Source organism: Syngnathoides biaculeatus, chromosome 10 (assembly GCF_019802595.1).
Source record: "Syngnathoides biaculeatus isolate LvHL_M chromosome 10, ASM1980259v1, whole genome shotgun sequence".
Lineage (NCBI taxonomy): Eukaryota > Metazoa > Chordata > Actinopteri > Syngnathiformes > Syngnathidae > Syngnathoides > Syngnathoides biaculeatus.
In genome coordinates this window covers 28,603,176-28,627,615 of record NC_084649.1, presented here as the reverse complement: position 1 = coordinate 28,627,615, position 24,440 = coordinate 28,603,176, and the positions used below count along the sequence as shown (strand labels likewise).

The following is a 24,440-nucleotide window of genomic DNA, read 5'->3' as shown; positions in this document are numbered from 1 at the left end:
ACAGAGGAGTTTCTCGAGCTGGTGCCGATGATCGACACCACAACAGCTGATGACATTTTCAGCTCCGTCGTTGGAGCGCTGGACAGAGTCGGAGCGGACTGGTCACGCGCCGTAAGCCTGGCTACTGATGGTGCGCAGTCAGTGATCCGTAAAAAGGCAGGTGTTGTGACAAAGTTCAGAGATAAAGTACAAGCCGCAAATGGGGGAGGTAATTTTTGGACATTTCATTGCATTTTGCATCAGGAGGCATTATGCAGCAAATCGCTAAGAATGGATCACGTCATGGAGGTGGTTGTTCGAACTGTTAATTTCATCCGAGCCAGCGGTCTCAATCATCGTCAATTTGACAGCTTTCTCAGTGACTGTAACATTATCCATGGTGTGCCTTATCACACGAACGTACGATGGTTAAGCAGAGGTCCTGTGCTAAAGCGCTTCTTTGATTTACGTGATGAAATCGGACAATTCATGGAGAAAAAAGGTAAACCTGTTAAGGAATTACAGTGCCATCTGTGGCTGCAGGACCTTGCGTTTATGGTTGACATCACTGAGCACTTGAATATTCTTAACAAAATGTTGCAGGGACGCAAAAAAATCGTAACACAGTATTATGACAGCATACGAGCATTCAAGTTAAAGCTCGGGTTATGGGAGACGCAGGTGGCAAGCGGTGACCCTGCTCATTTTCCCTGTTTAAAAGATATGTGCGCAGCAAGCGTTAATTCTGACGTGAAACGGTACAAAGAGAAGATTTCAGGGCTGTTGATGGAGTTTGAGAAAAGATTTCAGGTTTTTAGCGAACTCGAAACAGATTTTGCAGTTTTTCGCTCACCATTCACAGTCAAAGCTTCTGATTTGCCCGTTGCCATGCAACTTGAAATCATTGATTTGCAGTGTGATGTAGAACTGAAGGACAGATTTGCCTCTGTAAGCTTGGACACATTTTACAAGTACCTCGTACCAGGCTATCCCGCATTGACAGCACTAGCTGCTAAAACATTGTCCATGTTTGGGACAACCTACCTTTGTGAGCAAGTTTTCTCACTAATGAACATTAATAAAACAAAGCTGCGCTCAAAGCTCACACATAAGCATTTGAATGAGATTCCGAAATTGGCTGCTTCTCAGGACATGATGCCTCATATTGATGCACTTGTGCAGGATAAACGATGTCAAGTTTCAAGGGGAAATTCCAAGCAAGACGAATAATTGCTGTGAAAGTAATTCATTTGTTCAAATTGCTTTCCAGATGTTGAAAAACAGTGTTTTTAAGTTCCACAAGGCTGGTACTAAATGTTTTTGGAACATTGTTACTATTTCTGTGATCAGTTTTATGTACAACACACTTAAATATATGTTTAACTGTGTAAAAGTGTTGTTAAAATTGCACATACTTTATTTATGTTCTTATGTTATTCTCTTGTTCATAATATATTGTTCATAATGTAAAAGGAAAATTCTGTTAATAAACATTTCGATAATTTACTCATTCTTTGCACTAATTATAAGTATTAGTGACTAATACAAAGGAAAAAAGTGGGTTTATTGTTAGTTCTATGTAATTTTGCAATGAGTTTACTGGTCCGGCCCGCTTGATCTCAAATTAAGCTGTATTCGGCCCGCAGACCAAAGGGAGTTTGACACCCCTGATTTAAACCATGACATCTTAGTGTATTACCAACAGTCGCCTTGGAAACGGTGTTCCCAGCTCTTTTCAGGTCATTGACCAAGTCCTGCCGTATAGTCCTGGGTTGATTCCCCACCTTTCTAAGAATCATTGCGACCCCACGAGATGATATCTTGCATGGGGCTCCACTCCGATTGAGATTGACCGTTATGTTTAGCTTCTTCCATTATCTAATGATTCCTCAAACAGTGGACCTTTTTTCATTAAGGTGCTTGGCAATTTTTCCCTAGTCCTTTCAAGCCATGTGGAGTTGTACAATTTTGTCTCTGGTGTCTTTGGACACCTCTTTGGTCTTGGCCATGTTACAAGTTTGGGTCTTACTGATTGTATGTGGTGGACAGGTGTCTTTATGCAGCTAATGACCTCGCACAGGTGCATCTAATTCAGGATAATTCATGGAGTGGAGGTGGACCTTTAGAGGTGGACTAACAGGTCTTTGAGGGTCAGAATTCTAGCTGATACAGGTGGTCAAATACTTATTTGCAACTGTATAACACAAAGAAATTGTTTAAAAAAAAAACATACATTGTGATCTCTGGATTTTTCTTTTTAATTTATCTCTCTCACAGAGGACATGCATCTACGATAAAAATTTCAGACCCCTCCATGATTTCTAAGTAAGAGAGCTTGCAATATAGCAGGGTGTTCAAGTACTTATTTTCTTTACTGTACCCAAGAAGACTCTTCGCTATGATGTTTCAAACCTACAAGACAATTTTTCTCCTCTTTGGTTGCACTTTAATAATGTATTGAAGTTGAACTGCCAAAGGCAAGATGCAGAGCATCCCCTCCTTGAGCTGTCACTTGATTAAAATGGAGGGGTTTGTGTGTGCCAATGATCCTAGGAGCTAATTTGTGTTGGGCTATATGCTCCTGATAGGGTCACCCAAGGCAAACAGGTCCTACCCAAGGGAACAGACAAAGTGCAGCTCCAAAAACAACTGTGAATATTTAAAAAAAAAAAAAATCAAGATGTTTTCACTTGCCTAGACACGAGGCGTTGAGCAGGTCTGGATATATTTATTGCCCCTTGGCTTGGCGTCTGTAGGTTGGGGTTCACTCCAGTGGATGAGAGAGTAGCCTTCCTCCTCCTTTGTGTGGGGGGTCGGTAACTGACTGTTATTTGTGCAGATTCACCAAACAGCAGTTCAAAGTCCTCACCCTTTTTGAAGTGGCATTGGGGGTACGAGGGGGCTGGAGAGTCCTCCCACTGGGGATCACATCGTTCTGCTGCAGGACTTCAATACTCATGTGGGCAACGACATTTATACCTGGAAGGGCATGATTCCGTCTCCCCTGATTAGAACCCAAATGGTGTTCTGTTTTTAGACTTCTGTGCTCATGATGGATTGTCTATAAAAACACCATAATCGAGCATAAGGGTGTCCATACATGGTGGTTGTGTCATCGAACTTGGGCCAGCATGTCTTGGAAACGCAGGTGAAGAAAGGGGCAGAGCTGTCAACTGATCATCTGCTGGTGAGTGTGCTCCGCAGGGGGAAGATGCGGGTCTGGCCTGATAGGCCCAAATGTAATGTGAGGGTCTGCTGGGAATGTCTCTTACCATCCCCTGTCAGAAGGACTTTCAACTCCCACTTCTGACATATTTCACACACGTCCTGGGGGATAAGGACACATTGAGTCCGAATTGCCCATGTCCGTGACTCCATTGCTGAGGCGGGGGCCATAAGGTAGTTGGAGCCTGTCATGGCGGCAATCCCCGAACCCGTTGGTGGACACTAACTGTGAGGGATGATGTCAAGCTGAAGAAGGAGCCCTATTGGGTCTTTTGGCCCTGTGGGATTCCTAAGGCAGTTGATGGGTACCGGCTGGTCAAGTGGATTGCGGCTTTGGTGGTCATTGAGGCAAAAACTTGAGTGTGGGAGGAGTTTCATGAGACCATTGAGAACGACTTCTGGATGGCTTCAAGGAAATTCTGATCCGCCATTGAGCGTCTCAGGATGGGAAAGCAATCCACCTTCAACACTGAGTAGAGTGGTGATTGCTCCTGACTTCCACTGGATGTTGTGGGATTCTCCTGGTTGACAGATCTCTGCAACAATGAGTGGAGATCAGGGACAGTGCCTCTGAATGGGCAGACGGGTTGTAGTACCCATCTTTAAGATTAAAGACCAGAAGCTGCGTTCCAATTACAGGTGGATCGGGAGCACACTCTGCAGATTCCTTGGTAAGGTTTATTCACAAGTGCTGGAGAGGAGAGTCTGTGGGGACGTACAATTTGCAGATTCAGGAAGAGAAGTGGGCTTTTCGTCCTGGCCGTAGTACAGTGGACCAGCTCTTCACCCTTGGCAGGGTCCTCGAGTGTGCATGGGAGATCGCCTAACCAGTCAACATGTTTTGTGGACTTAGAGAAGGCGTTCGATCATGTCCCTCAGGAAGTCCTTTTGGGGGGTGCTTCGGGAGTATGGGGTACTGAAACCCAGGTACGCGCTGTTCGGTCCATGTATAGCTGGTGTCAGCGTTGGATCAAGATTGCCTTTTGTCACAAATTCTGATCATAAATTTTAGGAACAGACTTTGTCGATACAGTTGAGGTTCAGAAGGCTTGTGGTTTGGTGCCGTCAGTATTGCAGCCCTGGTTTTTTGAAGATGATGTAGTTTTGTTAGTTTTAACCAAGTCATGATCTCCAACTCTCACAGGTGCGGTTGGCAGTAGTATGTGAAGTGGTCGGATAAAAATTAGCACATCGAAATCTGAGACCATCGTCCTCAGTCAGAATAGGGTGGAGTGCCCTCTCCAGATCAGCGATGAGATCCTGCCCCAAGTGGAGGACTTCAAAAATATTGGGATCTTGTTCACAAGTGAGGGGAGAATGAAATGGAACCTCAACAGGGACATCGGTGCAGCATCCGCAGTGATGCGGACTTGGTATCAGTCAGTTGTGGTAAAGAAGTAGCTATGTCGAAAGGTGAAGTTCTCAATTTACGAGTCAATCTATGTTCTTACCCTCACCAACTGTGTGTTGTGCTTCGGCATCTGTTTCAGATGTCACGTGGATGCCTCCTTGATGAGGAGTTCCAGGTACCTCCCATCAGGATTAGATCCCAGGGATGACAGAAGACATGCTGGAGAGACTTACATGCCAGCTTGGCTGGGAACATCTTTGAATCCCTTTGGAACAGCTGGAGGAAGTGTCTAGGGAGACGCAAGTCTGGGGTTCCCATCTAAAGCTACTGCCCCCAGGGCCCTACCTCAGTTAAGCAGACGAAATTGAATGAATGAATGAATGAATGATAAAGAGCAGTACAGTGTCGAGAGGTTTGGGCTTTGAAAACTAGGATTTTGTCTTTGCCAAACTCAAGTAAGCAAGGCAAATTCATTTGTATAGCGCATTTCATACATGAGGTAACTCAATGTGCTTTACATGATTAGAAGTATTCGAAAACAAGATAAAACATTTAAAATGGGATTAAAAGCAACAAAAATGACAATTTTAACCACGTAAAGTGCAAGAAATATGATTAAAAAGTGGAAATACTCTAAAAAGCATGAGAAAAAAAAAAGAGTTTTCAACTTAGATTTAAAACATTCACAATTGGGGCTGACGTCATCTCAGTTGGCAACTGATTCTATTTGTGTGCAGAAAAATAGCTGCTTTGGACTCTGCACTCCACTATTTGACCTGAGTCAATCGATCTCAGAGCTCAAATGGGTTTGTATCCGGAACCATTTCTTTCATGTATTCAGGACCTAAATCCTTAAGTGATTTATAGACGACCACCAGAACTTTAAAATATATTCTAAAGCTGACTGGAAGCCAGGTCAAGAACTTTAGGATTGGAGTTATACAGTATGCGCTGACCTCTTTGTTCTGGTCAGAACCCAAGCTGCTGCATTCCGAATGAGTAGCAGCTCTTTCATGCTCTTTTTGGGGAGTCCAGTCAGAAGACCATCATAGTAGTCAAGTCTACATGGACTAGCGTTCCCTGATCTGCTTGACACATACAAGCCTTCACTCTAGATATGTTCTTCAGATGGTAGAATGGCAGTTTTTGTGATTAATTTTATATGACTGTTGAAAGTCAGGTCAGAATCAATCAGAACACCAAGGTTTCGGACTTGGTCTCTGGTTTTTAAAGATAGGGAGTCCAGGTATTTCCGAACACCAATTCTCTTTTCTTTATTGCCAAAAACAATTGTCTCAGTATTGTTGTGGTTTAGTTGAAGAAACATTTGGCTCATCCAGTTATTTATCTTCTTTAGACAGTGGCACAATACTTCAATTGAACTGTAGCCATCTGGAGACACGACTAACTGCTAAACAAGAGGGGTCCAAGAACTGACCCTTAAGGGACCGCACAGGTCAGTGCCATTTGTTGAGATTGAGCCCTTCCAATGGTTACAAAGTAGCTCCTTTCCTCCAGGTAGGACCTATGTAAACCATTTAAGGACTGTTCCATTGAGTCCTACCCACATTTCCAACGTGTTCAGCAGTATATTATGATCTACCGTATCAAAAGTTGAGCTGAGATCCAACAAGACCAAAATTGACACCTTTCCTGAGTCAGTATTCAACCTTATATCATTTAGCACTTTGTTAAGAGCAGTTTCTGTCCTGTGATGAGTTTGGGAACCTGTTTAAAAGTTGTCAAAAGGTTCATTTAAATTCAAGAAGTTGCTGAGTTGATTAAAAATAACTTTCTCAAAAATCTTCAGAATCAGAATCAGCTTTAATGGCTAAGTGTGTAAAAACTTACAGGGAATTTCTCCGGCAGTTGGTGCTGCCCTGGTACAACATTCAGAACAAAGAACAAGAGACATATCTGTTTATAGTAACTATTCCTCATAAATCGTGCAAGATGTAAAATTTTCATTTAAAACAGGTATGAGTTAAGTGTGTGAACATCCCACATTTTGTTCAGCTTGTACAGAGTGCCTTTACCGATTTGCGGTTCTCGTTATTGGCCAGTGCATTGTCAATTGTGCAAAGGAAGCAGTTTAAAGTGACGAATCGTGCAGTCTACAAAATGTAAAAAAATAGATATATAATACAAATACTGATTTGACCGGCACGATGTGAGTGTCCTAACATGGCACAAGGGAGGGAAATAGTAGGTTCGCTGATCAAGAATTTAATGATTTAATTGCCAGAGGGGAAAAAAACTGGAGGCTGCAGGCCATATTGGCTGCATCTTCTGTCTGTGACGTCACACTGGGACATTCGCCATTGAAAACGCGCTGTGCCACCTACTATGGGAGACGAACGCGCCACTTCTAATACGGAAGCTCTTTTGAAGAAGAGAACATCTCACAACGGAGTGAAGTGACCGGGGCAATATTATCCTCAGGGAGTCTTACAGGGGGTTCTTCAGGAGTATGGGATACCAAACCCCCTGATATGGGCTGTTCAGTCTCTGTACAACTAGTGGCAGAGTTTGGTCCACATTGCTGGCAATAGGTCAGACTTGTTTCCAGTGAGAGTTGGACTCGAGCAAAGGCTGCCTTTGTCACCGATTTTGTTCATAACTTTTATGGACAGAATTTCAGGCGCAGCTAAGACATAGAGGTTGTCGGGTTTGATGATGACCCCAGCATTGCATTTCTGCTCTTTGCAGATGATGTGGTTCTGTTGGCTTCATCAAACCATCTCCAATGCTCACTGGAGCGGTTTGTAGCCAAGTGTGAAGTGGTTGGGATGAAAATCTGCACCTCCAAATCTAAGACCATCGTCTTCAGTCAAAAAAAGGTTGCATGCCCTCTACAGGTCGGGGATGAGATCCTGCCCCAAGTGAAGGAGTTTAAGTATCCTGGGGTCTTGTTCACTAGTGAGGGAGGAATAGGACGGGAGATCGACAGGCAGATCAGTGCGGTATCGGCATTGATGCAGGCTTTGTATTGATCTGTTGTGGTAAACAGGGAGCTAAGTCGAAAGGGGAAGCTCTCAATTTACCAGGCGAACTACGTTCCTACCCTCACCTATGGTCACGGGCTGTGGTTCATGACCGAAAGAACAAGATCCTGGATACAAGCGGCTGAAATTAGTTTCTTCAGAAGGGTGTCCGGGCTCTCCCTTAGAGAAAGGGTGGGAACCTTGATCATCCGGGAGGGGCTCAGTGTAAGGAGTTGCTCCTCGGCATTAAGAGCTGCTGCTCTTCTGCATTAAGAAGAGCCAGATGAGGTGGCTGGGGCTTCTGATTCGGATGGCTCCCAGACACCTCCCTGGGTTTCTTTTTCCTACACTGACAGCCACAAGCGCGTCGTCTAGGCTTGCTAGGATCTGCTACTCCTATCACTCCGGCACCACTGAAAATATACTACTTAAGCAAAAATCCATCCATTTTCCAAGCCACTTAGATGAAACTTCAAACAAATTCCACCAAAAATAAAATAATATTTTACAGATTACAAGATACAAGAAGTGAAATATGCAGCCCAAAACGGTAATCGGGCAGCAGAAAGAAACCTTGGAGTGAATGACAACCTTGTGAGAGACTGGCAAAAAGAAAAGGAACTCTAACTGCAATGAAGAAATCTAACGCCACTATTTTTTTCTTTCCTTTCAGGATAAAATGTCTATTCTTAGTTTCTAATTTTATGAAAAAAATTATCCCCAAAATTGTGACTTATAGTCCAGTGCGATTTATATGATTTTTTTTCTCCCCCTTTGTGCATTTTATGGCTGATCCGACTTATACACCGAAGCAACTTATAGTCCAGAAAATACAGTATACCATATCCCATGCTTCTTTAATATTTATCCGTCAGCTTTTCCATGCCATGACATTTGAAAAAGGGGTGTGTGTTTGTTGTGCAACACAAAATGCTAGATCTTCTTTAGAGGATGTGACAGATAGAATTGATGGATGAATATGGCATACTGTGAGTGGTAATGGATAGGTTGACAGATGAGGTTAGACTGGAAATCCCCTTGGACCATGATGTTCGCAGATGATATCGTGATATGCAGCGAAAGTAGGGAGCAGGCAGAGGAACAATTAGAAAGATGGAGACATGCACTGGAAAAGAGAGGAATGAAGATTAGCTGAAGTGTGGAGTTTGCATGTTCTCCCCATGACTGCGTGGGTTTTCTCCAGGCACTCAGTTTTCCTCCCACATGCCAAAAATATGCCTTAATTGGAGACTCTAAATTGCCGCTAGGTGTGATTGTGAGTATAACTGTTGTCTGTCTCTATGTGCCCTGCGATTGGCTATCAACCAGTTCAGGGTATACTCGATGACAGCTGGTATTGGGTCCAGCATTCCTGCCACCCAAAAACCCACACAGACAAGGGGAGAACATGCAAACTCAACACAGGCGGGGCTAAGATTTGAACCCCGGTACTCAGAACCAACCTACTAACTTCCGCTATGCTGCCTTGCTGAAACAGCTTGCATTATTAGCGGTGTGGATATATTATAATGAATAACTATTGTAACTAAACTGTGGCTTGTTTAGGACATCATTGAAAATTTGTCAATTGTGAAAATAAATGTAATTTCTAATGCGGTTAAATAATTTGGACTGGAAGTGGACATGAAAAAAGTGCAGACAACCTCAATGTCTATGAAGAAAAGGTACATAAATGAGAGGACCGCTACGAAATTTATGGATCGTGTAACTTAGCCATACTCTATTAATTGACAATGACAATGACTTTGCCTGTTATTTTTGTGAAAAAATCCATTCCAACGGGTTAAATATCAGCACATATCAGCAAAATGATACAATGATACCACATCTGAAGCCAGCCAGGGAAACCTCTATTATCATATCAAAATTTGATACAGTAGACCAAAAAATTGTTCAGCAGCTGAAACCATCAACGAGCTGTCTTGACTCAATACCTTCTTCTTCTTTTCGTTTTGGCTTGTCCCATTAGGGGTCGCCACAGCATGTCATCTTTTTCCATCTAAGCCTATCTCGTGCATCCTCCTCTCTAACACCCACCACTGTTCTCATGTCCTCCCTCACAACTTCCATCAACTTTTTCTTTGATCTTCCTCTCGCTCTTTTGCCTGGCAGCTCCATCCTCAGCACTCTTCTACCATTATACGCACTCTCTCGTTTCTGAACATGTCAAACCATCTAAGTCTGCTGTCTCTAACCTTGTCTCCATACCATCCAACTTTGGCTGTTTCTCTAATGAGCTAATTTTTAATCCTATCCAACCTGCTCACTCCAAGCGAGAACCTCATCATCTTCATTTCGGCTACCTCCAGTTCTGCTTCCTGTTGTTTCTTTAGTGCCACTGTCTCTAATCCGTACATCATGGCCGGCCTCACCAATTCAGCTCCCTCCAAAGATTTTGCATTTGGTTTAGGTCTGGAGACCGGTTAGGCCATGCCAGAACCTTGATATGCTTCTTACGGAGCCACTGCTTGGTTTTCCTGGCTGTGTGGTTTGGGTCATTGTCATGTTGAAAGACCCAACCACGACCCATCTTCAATTCTCTGACTGAGAGAGAAAAGAGGTTGTTCCCCAAAATCTCACAATACATGGCTACGGTCATCCTCTCCTTAATATAGTGTAGTCATCCTGTGCAGAAAAACATCCCCAAAGCATGATGCTACCACCCACATGCTTCACAGTAGGTGTGGCGTTCTTGGGATGGAACCCATCATTTGTCTTCCTCCAAACATGGTTATTGGAATTATGACCAAAAAGTTCCATTTTGGTCTCATCTGACCACAAAACCTTCCCCCATGACTCCTCATCATCCAAATGGTCATTGGCAAACTGAAGACAGGCCTTGACATGTGCTGGTTTAAGCAAGGAAGTTTCCGTGCCATGCACGATTTCAAATCATGAAGTCTTAGTGTATTACCAACTGTCACCTTGGAAATGCTGGACCCAGCTCTTTTCAGGTTATTGACCAAGTCCTGTCGTGTAGTCCTGGGCTGATTCATAACCTCTCTAAGGATCACTGAGACCTCACAAGGTGATATCTTGCATGGGGCTCCACTCCGATTGAAATTGACTGTCATGTTTAGCTTCTTCCATTTTCTAACGATTGCTCCAACAGTGGATTTTTTTTCACCAAGCTGCTTGGCAATTTCTCCGTCGCCCTTTCCAGCCATGTGGAGTTGTACAATTTTGTCTCTCATGTCTTTGGACAGCTCTTTGGTCTTGGCCATGTTACAGGTGTCTTCATGCAGCAAACGACCCAGGTGCATCTGATTCAGGATAATACATGGAGTGGAGGTGGACTTTTAAAGTTGGACTAACAGGTCTTTGAGGGTAAGAATTCTACCTGATAGTCAGCTGTATCATACAAATAAATTGTTTAAAAAAATCGTACATTGTGATTTCTAGATTTTTCTTTTTGATTATTGCCCTCACAGTGGACATGCACCTATGATGAAAATTTCAGACCCCTCCATGATTTCTAAGTGGGAGAACTACTTGCAATGTAACAGGGTGTTCAAATACTTATTTTCTTCACTGTATTTCTTCCCTCATTGTTTTGGTTGTTTTGTTGTCTGCTAGTTGTGCTGTTCTGTTTGCTGTAGTGTAAATTTTTTTTGGGGGGTGGGACACCGTGGCAAAGGATGGGATTTTGATTGGTGACTTCCTTCCACGTAGCGGGGGGAAAAAGTATTAGCTTGTTCTTCTCCTAACAAAAATGGGTTTCCCCAAAGGTCTGTTCTTGGACACTTACTGTTAAGCCTGTATATGATACCCTTGGGTCAAATTCTTAAAACGTTTAATTCTGACTATCATAGCTATGCATATACACAAATGTAGCAGTGTCTCCAGATGAATATAGTTCAATTGAGGTGTTGTACCACTATCTCAAGCGGATAATTAACTGAATGAGCAAAAATTTCCTTCAACTAAACCACAACAAAACTGAGACATTTATTTTTGGTCAATAAAGAATCAAGGATTGCTGTGCGAAAATACCTGGATTCACTATCCATAAAAAGCAAAGACCAAGTCCGTAACCTTGGTGTTCTGATATCACAGTCATTCATCCATCCAACCTCCCATTTTCTGAGCCACTTATCCTCATGAGGGTCACAGGAGTGTTGGAGCTAATCCCAGCTGTCATCAGGCAGGAGGCAGGGTTCACCCTGAACTGGTTGCCAGCCTATTGCAGGACACATGGGGACAGACAACAGTCGCACTCACAATAATACTTAGGGGCAATTTAGAGTCTCGAATTAATGCTTGTTTGTGGTATGTGGGAGGAAAAGGGAGTGCCCAGAGAAAACCTATGCAGGCACAGGGAGAACATGTAAACACAACTGTGAGCCCAACGCTCTACACTTGCGCCACCATGACCCCCTTCGGGACTCATATCAAATCGATTACTAAAACTGCCTTTTACCATCTGAAAAACATATCTAGAGTGAAGGCTTGGGTGTGTCAAGCAGACTGGGAAAAGCTCATCCATTTGTCTCAAGTCAGCTTGACTCTTGTAATTGGTTTTCTGACTGGGCTCCCCAAAAAGAGCATTGAACACCTGCAGCTCGTTCAGAGTGCTGCAACTCTGGTTGTGACCAGAACAAAGCGCTCAGAGCATAAAACTGCAAATGTAAGCTCTTAAACACTGGCTTCCAGTCTGTTTTTAGAATAGATTTGAAAGTTCTGTTGCTGCTCTATAAACCACAAAATGGTTTAGGTCCTTAATACATCAAATAAATAATAATGGAATACAAACCCAGTAGTGCACTGAGATCAACTGACTCAGGTCTAATCGTGAAGTGAAGAGTCCAAAACAAACATGGTAACTCACCATTTAGCGATCATGCTGCGGAAAAAAAAAATGGAATAAATTGCCAACAGAGGTGGTCAGCCCAAAGTTTGAGTGTTTTCAAGCCAGATAATAAACTCCTTTTTCTAATGCATTTTGGAGTACTTCCATTTTTCAGTGATATTTCTTGCACAAAAAAGCTGTTTTAACTGTACTTTTTCAAATTATTGCTTTAATGAATGTGAATGCTTTGAAAATTGCATCCCAATAGGTGCACAAGCCATTACCATCTGTCATCTCATTACCAAGCCCGGATAAATGCAGAGGGTTGCGTCAGGAAGGAGATTAGGTTTCAAACTTTGCCAAACAAATATGAGCATTCATCTACAGAATCCCATACCGGATCGGTCATGGCCCATGTTAATAACACCCACCCCCCGGCACCGTAAACCTGCAGAGGAAAAAAACGCATTTGTCGGCAGAACAAGAGTAGGAATGCACAGAGCCTACAACTAAGTGTAGGAACTTTGAATGTTGGGACTATGACAGGAATACCTCGGGAGTTAGTTGACATGATGGTGAGGCGAAAGGTTGATATACTGTGCATCCAAGAGAGCAGATGGAAAGTTAGTAAGGCTAAAAGTTTAGGAGCAGGGTTTAAATGATTTTACCATGGAGTAGATGAGAAGAGAAATGGAGTCGTGGTATTTTAAAGCAATACAATATTTAGAAATGGAATGTGGAAAGCTTGTATGTTTAGGTTGGGGCGGTGGGGCCAGCCATCGCCACATTGCTAGCTTCACGCGCACACACACAGAAGCACACACGTACACACGCGGGCTCATTTTCTTTTGGCTTGTCCCGTTAGGGGTTGCCACAGTGTGTCATCTTTTTCCATCTAAGCCTATCTCGTGCATCCTCCTCTCTAACACCGACTGTCCTCATGTCCTCCCTCACAACATCCATCAACCTTTTCTTTGGTCTTCCTCTCGCTCTTTTGCCTGGCAGCTCCATCCTCAGCACCCTCTACCAACATACTCACTCTCTCGCCCCTGAACACCCTCCAATCTGAAGTAATATGCTTATATATTTTGGACATTAATTGAAAAACAAATTTTAAATAAAGACAATTTTTTAAATCCACACGTTATCAGGATATGTGCCATTTTTGTGCCGCCCCGTGATGCTTAGCATTACAGACAATTTGTTCTAGCTAGGCAAATATGCAGACGTGTTGTGCACCAAACTCCAACAAAACTGAGAAAATGCACCCAAATTTGTCATTCTTCAACCTTCCGTGGGGTCACCCTGACAGGATAAAGCTGTCACAGTTGAGGCTCATTTCTCGGTTGGGGAAATTTGCACGCATCTAACCATTACTGGTTATTAGCCGCCTACCTATAGCCTCTCATGACGGTACTGTATAAGCAACAATATATTTTATGAGGTGGCACAGTCCAGCTGTAAGCTGTTGTCCTCACAGTTATGAGGACCTGGGTTCAATCCCGGTCCTCCCTGTATGGAGTTTGCATATTCTCTCCATGGGTGTACCCTGCCTCCTACCCGTTGACAGCTGGGATAGGCTCCAGCACTCCCATGATCCTCATGCAGATAACTGGCTAAGAAAATGGATGGAAGGGTATATATGTGTAATCCTTTTAGGAAAGTCCTCAATTTTTGTTTTATGTATCTTATATTACAGATATAAATAAACCAATAGATAAGTCGTACGTCGTAGTCATAAAATAAGCTAACAATTTTTATAAAGTTCGGACATAGCCCATAGCATTCACATAGCTCACATAGCATTCACATAGCATTCAGATAGCATTTCAAGACCGTTAAAAATGTGTACTCACCGATTGTCCACTGGACGTACAAGTGATCCTTTCATCAAACTGACATGGATCATGTGTAAATTGATATGCAACACTTCTTCATCCAAACAAACAACGTATCTATTTGAGAAAGTTATGCACCCATGTTGATCGTGATCCAAGTTCATTCCGATACGCTCCATTTTTTGTTTGACCTTTTCAAACTCACGACAACACTGGCATTCCACCACAGTTGGCATTAAATCACAAAGACAACACGAACACCAGTCTTTCAAAACGAGCCTGTCTGGAAACTCTCGGAGGTCCATATCATATTTTGTGATTGTTGTGCTCCTTTGTCAGCGTCACGCCCCCTTTCCAACACGTCAAGTTCTGCCTGTGTGTATTGTGGCTCAAACGCAGAGGTTTGAACATTTGTAATTATTTTTCACAAAAATCGGCCATTAAATGCTAGTGGACGTTCTCTGTTTGGTGAAACGTATCCACAAGCAATGGGGGTCTGAACAGGAAGCACTGCAGACGTGGCAAGCGCTGATTGGCTGTCAGTTTTCCAGCCGGGGTCATTGGAATGTCTGAGCATTAGAGGAATTTCGATAATACTTTTCCAATTTACAGATGTTTCTAGGTGAAATCTGTGGATAATTTTGGCATTAAAAGAAACACTGTACCCTCATCTACTAACTTTTAACGTGTGCTCCCTTTTCTATTTTTTTTCGCCAAAGTCCTCCTTTAATGAAAGGTTAAAGAAGTGGAGAGGGAGAAGGGAAAGTTTCAAAACTCGTTACATGGCATTGCTGCTGATCCAAAGCCTAAGAAATATGACCTGTGAAATCTGAAATTCGCTGGTTTCATGACAAATAAGAAATAGTCACTTGCATAAATTGTACAGAAGGTATACATTTCTGTCAAGAAAGCTACCTAGTTATCTTAGCTTTCATTACTTTTTTGCGAGGAACTATATGTGATGTAAGTTAGCATTCTCGCAATACAGAACATATTACTGAAAGACAGAACTTGGACTTTCACAGAAAAATAAGGGTTCACCTTTGAATCGTTCAAGGAGATGACGTCCCACATACCAGCATGCTGTCTCAAAGTTTGGGAAGGGGGTGAGGGTTTTCAGCTTCATTCGCTTCTCAATTTCATTTGCCCTAAAGAAAATAAAACGGGAATGCTGCACCATAAGTTAAGTAATGATCAAAATTTTATCAAACTAAATGGCTAGCAAGACAGAATAAAAGGTGAGTTTGTGTGTGTGATGAATACAAGTTTTAAAACCTCATCTGCATCTCAACACTCAAGTTGTGGACAAAATGGCCAGAGAATGCCAAACAGTCAACAGGAGTCAGAATAGCGTTGATCCAACCTGAAAGATAGAGACATAATCAAACGGAAATCTAATAAACATGAACAACTGTACCACATCACATCACAAATCACAGGAAAATGAGTATTTCAACAACTTGCCATATTGCAAGTTCTCCCACTTAGAAATCATGGAGGGGTCTGAAATTTTCATCGTAGGTGCATGTCCACTGTGAGAGAGATAATCTAAAAAGAAAAATCCAGAAATCACAATGTATGTTTATTTTTTTTAATTTAGTAGCGTGATACAGCTGCAAATAAGTATTTGAACACCTGTCCATCAGCTAGAATTCTGACCCTCAAAGACCTGGCAAAATGGCTTCAAAACTCCACCTCCACTCCATGTATTATCCTGAATCAGATGCACCTGTGTGAGGTCGTTTGCTGCATAAATACACCTGTCCATCCCATACAATCAGTAAGACTCAGACTTGTAACATGGCCAATACCAAAGAACTGTCCAAAGACACCAGAGCCAAAATTGTACAACTCCACAAGCCTGGAAAGGGCTACCAAGAAATTGCCAAGCATCTTGGTGAAAAAAGATCCACTGTTGGTGCAATCATTAGAAAATGGAAGAAGCTAAACATGCCGGTCAATCTTAATCGGAGTGGAGCCCCATGCAAGATATCCCCTCCTGGGGTCTCAATGATCCTTAGAAAGGTTATGAATCAGCCCAGGACTACACGACAGGACTTGGTCAATGACCTGAAAAGAGCAGGGACCACTGTTTCCAAGGTGACTGTTGGTAATACACTAAGATGTCATGGTTTTAAATCATGCATGGCACGAAAGATTCCCCTGCTTAAACCATTTGGATGATACAGAGGAGTCATGGGAGAAGGTTTTGTGGTCAGATGAGACCAGAATGGAACTTTTTGGTCATAACTCCACCAACCGTGTTTGGAGGAAGACGAATGATGAGTTTCATCCCAAGAACACCATTCCTAAAGTGGACCATGGGGGTGGTAGCATCATGGTTTTGGGGTGTTTTTCTGCACATGGGACAGGACGACTGCACCGTATTAAGGAGAGGATGACCGCAGCCATGTATCGTGAGATTTTGGGGAACAACCTTTTTCCCTCCGTCAGAGAATTGAACATGGGTTGTGGCTGGGTCTTTCAACATAACAATGACCCGAAGCACACAGCCAGCAAAACCAAGGTGTGGCTCTGTAAGAAGCATATCAAGGTTCTGGTGTGGCCTCGCCAGTCTCCAGATCTAAACCCAATAGAAAATCTTTGGAGGGAGCTGAAACTCGTTTCTCAGTGACAGCCAAGAAACCTGATCGAGAGAAGATCAATCAAGATCTGTATGGAGGAGTGTGCCAAAATCCCTCCTGCAGTGCGTGCAAACCTGGTGAAAAACTAAAGGAAATGTTTGACCTCTGTAATTGCAAACAAAGACTACTGTAGAAAATATTAACATTGGTTTTCTCACGTGTTGAAATACTTATTTGCAGCTGTATCACACAAATAAATCTTGCATTGTGATTTCTGGATTTTTCTTTTTACATTACCTCTCTCACAGTGGACATGCACCTATGATGAAAATTTCAGACCCCTCCATGATTTCCAACTTGGAGAACTTGCAATATAGAAGGGTATTCATATACTTATTTTATTTATTGTAATAACAGAGCCTCCGATTTCTTCAATTTTGGTCTTTACAAAATACAGTAATCCCTCATTTTTCACTGTTATTTGGGACCACCAGAACCACCCGTGAAAAGTGAAAAACCGAGAAGTAGCAGGGGATGTACGATGATGTGGGTACCAGAACGTTTAAAATATGTGAAAAGTATTTGTACTTTGCATATTTGACACAAAAAAGGTATTTAGTTAAATCATTTTTTATAAAACCTTATGAATATAATTTCTTCTTTTCCATTCGGCTTGTCCCGTAAGGGGTCGCCACTGTGTGACATTGTCAGGGGCATTTGCCTGACCACTGCCGTGGGCGGTGCACTTCCTATGAGGGGCGTGTACAGGATACTGCCCTTGGCAGTGCCACCTCTGACAGCTGATACGGCTGTGTGCATTTTGGACACTAATGGACCAAGCACTTAAGTGGTGAATGTGTCATCGGCATTGACCAGATCGTTGCATAGGCTTTACTGCATCCTGGGATACTCCGCTACTGTGCGTAAGTCAAAAGTTTGGTGTAGCCATCCTTTGTCACAGCGAGCCTGTCCCTCTTTAGTTTGACCACGTCTTGTCCATGTTTCTTAGTTTCCCTCATACTCAATGGACCTTGTGCACGTTTTTGGATCTTGCCTTTTGCCTTGCGTTTTTGTGCTTCCACTTGTTTTAGACTACTTTTTCGTGTTTGACCTCCTCCAAGTCCGGGTGGGACAACACCACACTGTTGAGGACTGCGGTTGTAAGATCCTCAAACGCCTTCTCACCGACAGCAGTACAATCCTGAGGAGTCAGTTCTCGGAAGATGCCAGCACACCGCCACCCACGACAACCTCTTGCTCTCCTCTTCTGTCCAACAGTCAAAGTGTAAAGTGGCTTTGCAATGGAAGAACAGCCAGGGATAAAGCGTTGGTAAAACAGCACCATCCCAAGGAAAGACTTGACCTTCCACTGAGAAGGAGTGCAGCCATCATTGTTCATGAGATCCCTTTTACTGAAAGCCATTATGACATTCCCTTTCTCATGATTGACTGAGACGCCACTGCTCCCCACCATTTGGCCAAGAAATCTCACAGACCTGCGTAGGAAGTGGCATTTCTTCTGTGCCAGCTTCAGGCTGTTGGCTCTAAGGCATGAGAAGACCAGGTCTAGCCTTCTCAGGGCCTCTTCCTCAGAGGGGGCAAAGACAAGCGGGTCATCTAGATAAATGATACTGGAGAAGTTCAAGTCACCTAAGTCACTGATCATCATCTGCATGGGCCGTTGCATAGGCGCTGGGGAAGCCTATTATAGTCATATAGGCCCAAAGGGGTTGTAAAAGCTGTGTATCGCCTGTCAGACTCGAGGAGGGGAATGTTGTAGAACCCTGATGGGAGATCCATGGTGCTGAAAAAGTCATTTCCACCAAGGGCAGCGAGGCACTAGCCTGGTGCAGAAGTGGGTGGGCATCTTTGACAGTTTTTGCATTGAGTCACCGAAAGTCAGTACAGATCCTCAGGTCACCTGACTTCTTCCAGACCAGAACCAGGGGGGAGGCATACTCACTGATTGAAATACTGATGTTGTCTTTCAACTCCATATCAGACACCACATCCCTCAATTTGTGGTAATGCGCTGGGGGAACTCGTCGATAAGGCAACCAGAAGGGGCGGCATCAGTGAGGTGTATATGATGAACAAAGCCCTTTGCTTCCCTGCAGTCCATCTTATCCCTAGAGAAGATGTCTTGGTAAATCAGCACAGGTTTAGCTAGTCTCTGAATCCACTCCTCTCTCTTCACAAGCTTCAAGGGTTATGTCTCCCAGTCGACACTCTCTCAACTGTTGAAAAGGAGCAGCTGTGGAACCTGACTCAGAGATAGTGTCAACAGTCAGACCATGTTGTGTCTCAGCCACACCCTGAGAGATGTGTAGATCCTCCACAGCAACACATGGATAAACATCTGCCACCTTTGCATTACGGCGTAGTATTACCAGGCTTTTTGTGGTGTTTAAAATTATCTTTGGGACCCAGTGATCACCTCACATTGGAGCGACAACTCGTCCGACGAGCTGAACGGGAGGAGGTGGACTCAATGATGACAGAGCACAGATACAGGGGCACTGCTGGGCAACAACACTAGATACTCTGCCTGTGGAGCAAGTGTGACAGCCTGTCGCAATCTCACAGTGCCAATGTTGTCAGGACCAGATGAGCGAGTTACACAGCTGAGCAACTGAAGAAACTGCTCACAATCAGGGTCAGAGTTTCAAAAGCAGATGAGCTCTCAGTACTTGTCATCAGATCTCATTTTCTGCATCATGGGCCGAATAACATTGTTCCCAATGATGAACTCATCCCTCTGTCCTGGAACCAGAAAAGCTGGTACAATGAACTTGGAACAATAGATCTCTATATTAAGGTCATAAATACATTTTGGCTGAGTTGTAAGGCCACCACATCCAACTCGGACCAAATTCTCAAGCACTGGCTGGGGGTTCAAAAGGACACCAGCCACCTTCATCTTAGACTGCGCCTCCACACTAAGTGTGCATGAGATGCTCGCTGAATCCAGCATTCTTCTCAAAGTTGACTGACCCTTAATGAACACTGGAGAATAAAACAAGTCACTAGCTCCTTCCACTCTCTGAGAGCCCACAAAGGTTACAGTTTTGTCGTCAGGAAGATTATCGAAGCACATAACATAAGCAGAGTGCAGGTCTTGGGCGACAGTGAGGGTGTCACTTGCACAGCTTGTGTTGGCCCTCTTAAAACACGGGTGGGGGCTAGTTTAAATCAGCATTGGAAGCGGACTGGGACGGCACAGCTGAGGAATGAGGGCATTCAAGCCTTATATGACCTGGGTTGAAGCAGTTATGGCACAAGCTGTAAAGTCTGCAATGTGCATGTGTCAAGTGATCTCTGGAACCACAGACTGTGCGTATGACAAGCTCAGAGCATTGTTGGTTACGAGGCCGACCAGGTTGACGACGGACTGGCTTACGGTCCAAGGGCTGGTTTTTGGCTGGTGGCAAGAGATATGTTGCACCAGGACAGCACTTTGTCAAACATAGCCACAACCTGGTGGACACAAGGCTCAGCAGCCATTTGATCTAAAGCAGTGATGCCAGCAGGAGGAGGAGCAGGCCCATGTGAACACACCATTATCTCATTTGACATGGACTGGTTGGGAGCCAAAGCAGATGTAGGAAAAGCGGCAGTAGGGCATTCTGGCTAACAGGCCGCTGATGAAGCCTGGCACATGGCAGGGTCAAATGGACGAAATGAGGCGGTCACCAGGCTCTGAACATAAGATGACAAACCCATTGGGTGTCGGGACTGAGCTATCTTCTGCACATTCCTCATATGGCTGTCCTAATGCCCCTGAACCTTTGCTGCGGTCCATCGCTCAGGCCCCTTTAACTGAAAAGATATGACGAGATTCGGGTCGGGACAATGAGTGATGAACATCACGACCACTTCAACACCGGGGTCCTCCACAGATCTACCCCTCCTTCAAAGGCATTCATTGCAGCATCATTGCATTTTTTTAAAGCAAATCCAGTAATGCATAGCACTCTCATTTGCATGTGGGATGGTATTGTAAAAGTCCTTCATGGGCAAGTTGGAATATGACAGTTCACTAAAGTGATCCTTTATTATGTCAAACACAGCCGTTGGAAGGTCAGGAACGCTCAGCTCAGGGCGGCTACGAAGGTATATTTTGACTACATCCCTCGCTTTGCCCGATCAGATCAATCATTTCAGAGTCAGTGGTGCATTTAAACCTATTCAGATAACATTTGATCATGTCGTCTCATTCATGAACAGGGAATGCATCAGTATGATCGCCTCTGGAAAAAAGGTGGGGGCTTATTGTCAGACTGCACAAAAACCTTTAGCTGTGACAAATTACTATCACTTGGAGATTGAGATTAAACAGGACTAGACTGATGCAAAGAGCTAAGATTGGCAGAAATGGCACCGATATTTTTTGCCAAGTCAGTAATCATGACTCCAAGGGCTTCAACAGACATGACTTATTCGTGCTTAGGGGTTGAACTGGCAGAGGGGGCCAATGGAGGATCAACAAGAGACTGATCAACTGCATTGTCAGAAACACAAGCGAGCTGCTGGCCCCCACCTATCCCGAAGGTGACATCACGCCCCAGACCAGCCCCTGTGTGAACCCAATAACATCTTGCATTGATATGACAATAGCTGCAAAATAGAAAAAGAGGAAGGGGAAGAAAACAAAAAAATTGAACCCCAGCACACAAAAAAACCCCAAAAAACCCAAAGCAAAGCTTGAGCAGTTTAACTGAAACAGTCCATAAACACACATACACACATTATGATTATGACCTCCCCTTTCCCATATATAGCTCCTGTCTTTCCTGTTCATTTGCAACTATATTGAAACAAAGCTATTATTTTGAAAGCGACCTTCAGCGCCAGCGGGAACAGGTCTTCAGCCCTTGGAAGCGCGAGGCGCAGGAAGCGATGATAGACGTTGTGGCCGGCCGGCAACAGCTTTACCCCGGGAAACCAAACGGACGTCAGTCGGCGATGCAATGGGTCAAGGGGCACCAAGTGAAACCGGTGGACTTCTGCGTTGTGTAGTTTTAAAGACCACATCATAACATAGGATTCTTCTCAGAGTCTCCATTTATTTGACACAGCTACCACGAACAAAGGGACACAAACACTTTGTAATATCTGTAGCATCAAGATAGGACCACAACGTACATCAGCAAAAGGGGAAAAATACCAGTCATATTAACGAATGTACCTGCGGTGCACAAGGCGCAACAAACACTTTGTAATATCTGCAGCATTAAACTAGGACCTAGACGAGTGAATCAGAATCAGCTTTTATGGCCAAGTGCGTAAAAACACACAAGGAATTTTTCTTTGGCAGTCGGTGCTGCCCTGGTACAACATACAGAAGAAAGAACAACAAAGCACCATAAGTATTATCATCTGTACATACTACAAAGTGCGGATACTCCTCAACCCCGATGTACTTCACCACTATGTACATCAGAAAAAGGGGAGGGGTGAAGATCGTCGCGGTACTGAGTACGGGAGAGTGTGTCCCTTCTAAGTGTACGTGGGGGTGCAACGGCTTAATTACAATGTTCCACTCAGAGTTAATATGTCGGGCAACTATTTACAAATTTTGTGTGATAGTAAAAATAAAATAAACAAATGTAATTTTAATTTTGTGAGAACAGATTGAGAGATGAGGCTGAAATTTGAAATTGAGGGCATTATGTATCGTGTGATTAGCGGCTATGCTCCACTAGTAGCATGTGACCTAGAGTTGAAAGAGAAATTCTGGAAGGAACTAGATTAAATAGTTCTGACCATCCCAGACAGAGGGAGTCTTGTTATTAGTGCAGATTGCAACGGACATGTTGGTGTAGGAAACAGAGGCGATGAAAAAGTGATGGGTAAGTACAACATCCAGAAAAGGAACTTTGAGGGACAAATGGTGGTAGACTTTGCAAAAAGGATGGAAATAGCAGTAGTGAATACTTTTTTTTCCCCAGAAGAAGCAGGAACATAGAGTTACCTACAAGAGAAGAAAAATATAAACACGCAGGTGGATTACATTTTGTGCAGACGATGTTATCTAGTTGTAGGGGAGAGTGGAGCTCGACAGCATTGGATGGTGGTGTGTAGGATGACTCTGGTGGTGGGTAGGAATATTAAGAAGACCAAGGTAGAGCAGAGAACCATGTGGTGGAAGCTGAGAAAGGAAGAATGCTGCGGAGCCTTCCAGAAAGAGGTGAGACAGGCTGTCGACAGACAGGAGCTCCCGGAAGACTGGACTATACAGTCAAGGTGATCGGAGAGACAGGCAAAACTTTGTGTCTTCTGGTAGGAAAGGGGAGAAGGAGACTTTGTGGTGGAACCCCAAAATAAATGAATTCATACAAGGAAAGAAGACATGGGACGCTGAGAGGACTGAGGATAGACGAAAGGAATACATTGAGATACAATGGAGGCAGAGGTAGAGGTGGCGAAGGCGTCACGAGAGGCATATGATGATATATAAACCAGTTTGGATACAAAAAAAGGTAAAAAGGAACTCTTACAGGTTGGCCTGACAGGGATAGAGATGGGAAGGATGTGCACCAGGTAAGGGTGATTCAGGATCGAGATGGAAATTTGTTGACTAGTGCCAGTAGTACACTCAATAGATGGAAAGAATATTTTGAGTAGTTGGTGAATGAAGAAAATGAGAGAATGAAGAGTAGAAGAGGCAAGTGTGAAGAACCAGGAAGTTGTAATGATTAGTAAGGGGGAAGTTAAAAAGCACTTAAGAGGATGAAAAATGGAAAGGCACTTGATCCTGATGGCATTCCTGTGGAGGTATGGAAACAATTTGGAGAGGTAGCTGTGGAGTTTTTGACCAAATTATTGGTGCTAATTTGAGATGGTTCTATGTGCCTGCACAACGCCTCTCCACCCCAAGAGTCACCAAAGTCTGGAACCCCCAAGTACGAATGGTCAACCATTTTTTGGCCTCCGGCCGTGCTGCACCCCCTCCTGCTAATCCATGCCGGTATTGAGCCAAAACCCAGGCCCCTCCAGTGGCTCTGCTGCGTCTGCTCAAAACTGATCCATCAAGACATGACGTCTGTTTGCTGCACCAAGTGCAACGGCTGGTGCCACCTCACTCGATGCTCAAATCTACGCCAAAGTCGGCATTGGACTGACCACTACGTAGCCCCATGTTTTTCCACTTGTTCACCACCGGACGCAAACTGCCAAACCAAGCCTTGGCGAGTTCTGCCCGCCTTTCGCATCCTGCAATTCAACTGCAATGGCCAAGCCTTCAGGGCCCTGGAAATAGCGAACTATATGTCGTGGAACGACATCCTCCTTGCCACCATCCAAGAAACCAAGCTCACTCATTGGTCAAATCTACACAAGCTCGGTGAGTATACCATCCTACGAAACGACCGCAACCGTGATGCTAGAGGTGGCCTGGCGTTTTTCATCCATCGTAGCGTGAGCTATCGTGTCATCCAGCCACCTACCACCAACGACCATGTTATCGAACAACAGTGTCTGGCCGTCCGGTCCGGGTCGTCCTCCGTAGCCCTTTTTAACATTTACATCCAGCCGCCATCTTCCCATCCGGCTGGCTACTCCACGTCAGACCCTGGTCCTTGGCGACCTGAACGGTCACTCCCTGTTGTGGGACCCCCACCTCCTCAGTGACCGTCGTAGTGTCGACCTTGCCGACGAAATCGACTC

At 44.0% G+C, this 24,440-nt stretch overlaps 2 protein-coding genes across 29 annotated transcripts in view; one reads left to right on the top strand and one right to left on the bottom strand.

The window, feature by feature from the left end:
• phf2 (PHD finger protein 2) overlaps window positions 1-24,440 on the bottom strand; it is a 236,429-nt gene that overhangs the window by 107,517 nt on the left and 104,472 nt on the right. For all 11 annotated transcript variants that reach the window (XM_061831394.1, XM_061831399.1, XM_061831392.1 and 8 more), the window contains 2 exons: window positions 15,463-15,550; window positions 15,229-15,335 (listed from right to left, as the gene is read on the bottom strand). In XM_061831394.1, the coding sequence (XP_061687378.1) occupies window positions 15,229-15,335; window positions 15,463-15,550 (195 nt within the window). The remainder of the gene's footprint in view (window positions 1-15,228; window positions 15,336-15,462; window positions 15,551-24,440) is intronic.
• LOC133506967 (general transcription factor II-I repeat domain-containing protein 2-like) overlaps window positions 1-24,440 on the top strand; it is a 129,181-nt gene that overhangs the window by 42,125 nt on the left and 62,616 nt on the right. For 13 of the 18 annotated variants that reach the window (XR_009796665.1, XR_009796659.1, XR_009796657.1 and 10 more), the window contains exon 2: window positions 4,695-4,904. The exons of 2 other annotated variants lie outside the window; for them this stretch is intronic. The gene's annotated coding sequence lies outside the window, so the exon portion shown is untranslated. Of the gene's footprint in view, window positions 1-4,694; window positions 4,905-5,912; window positions 6,012-17,089; window positions 17,154-24,440 lie in introns of those variants that run through there. 3 more of the 18 variants (XM_061831404.1, XM_061831406.1, XM_061831408.1) reach the window with 3 other exon arrangements.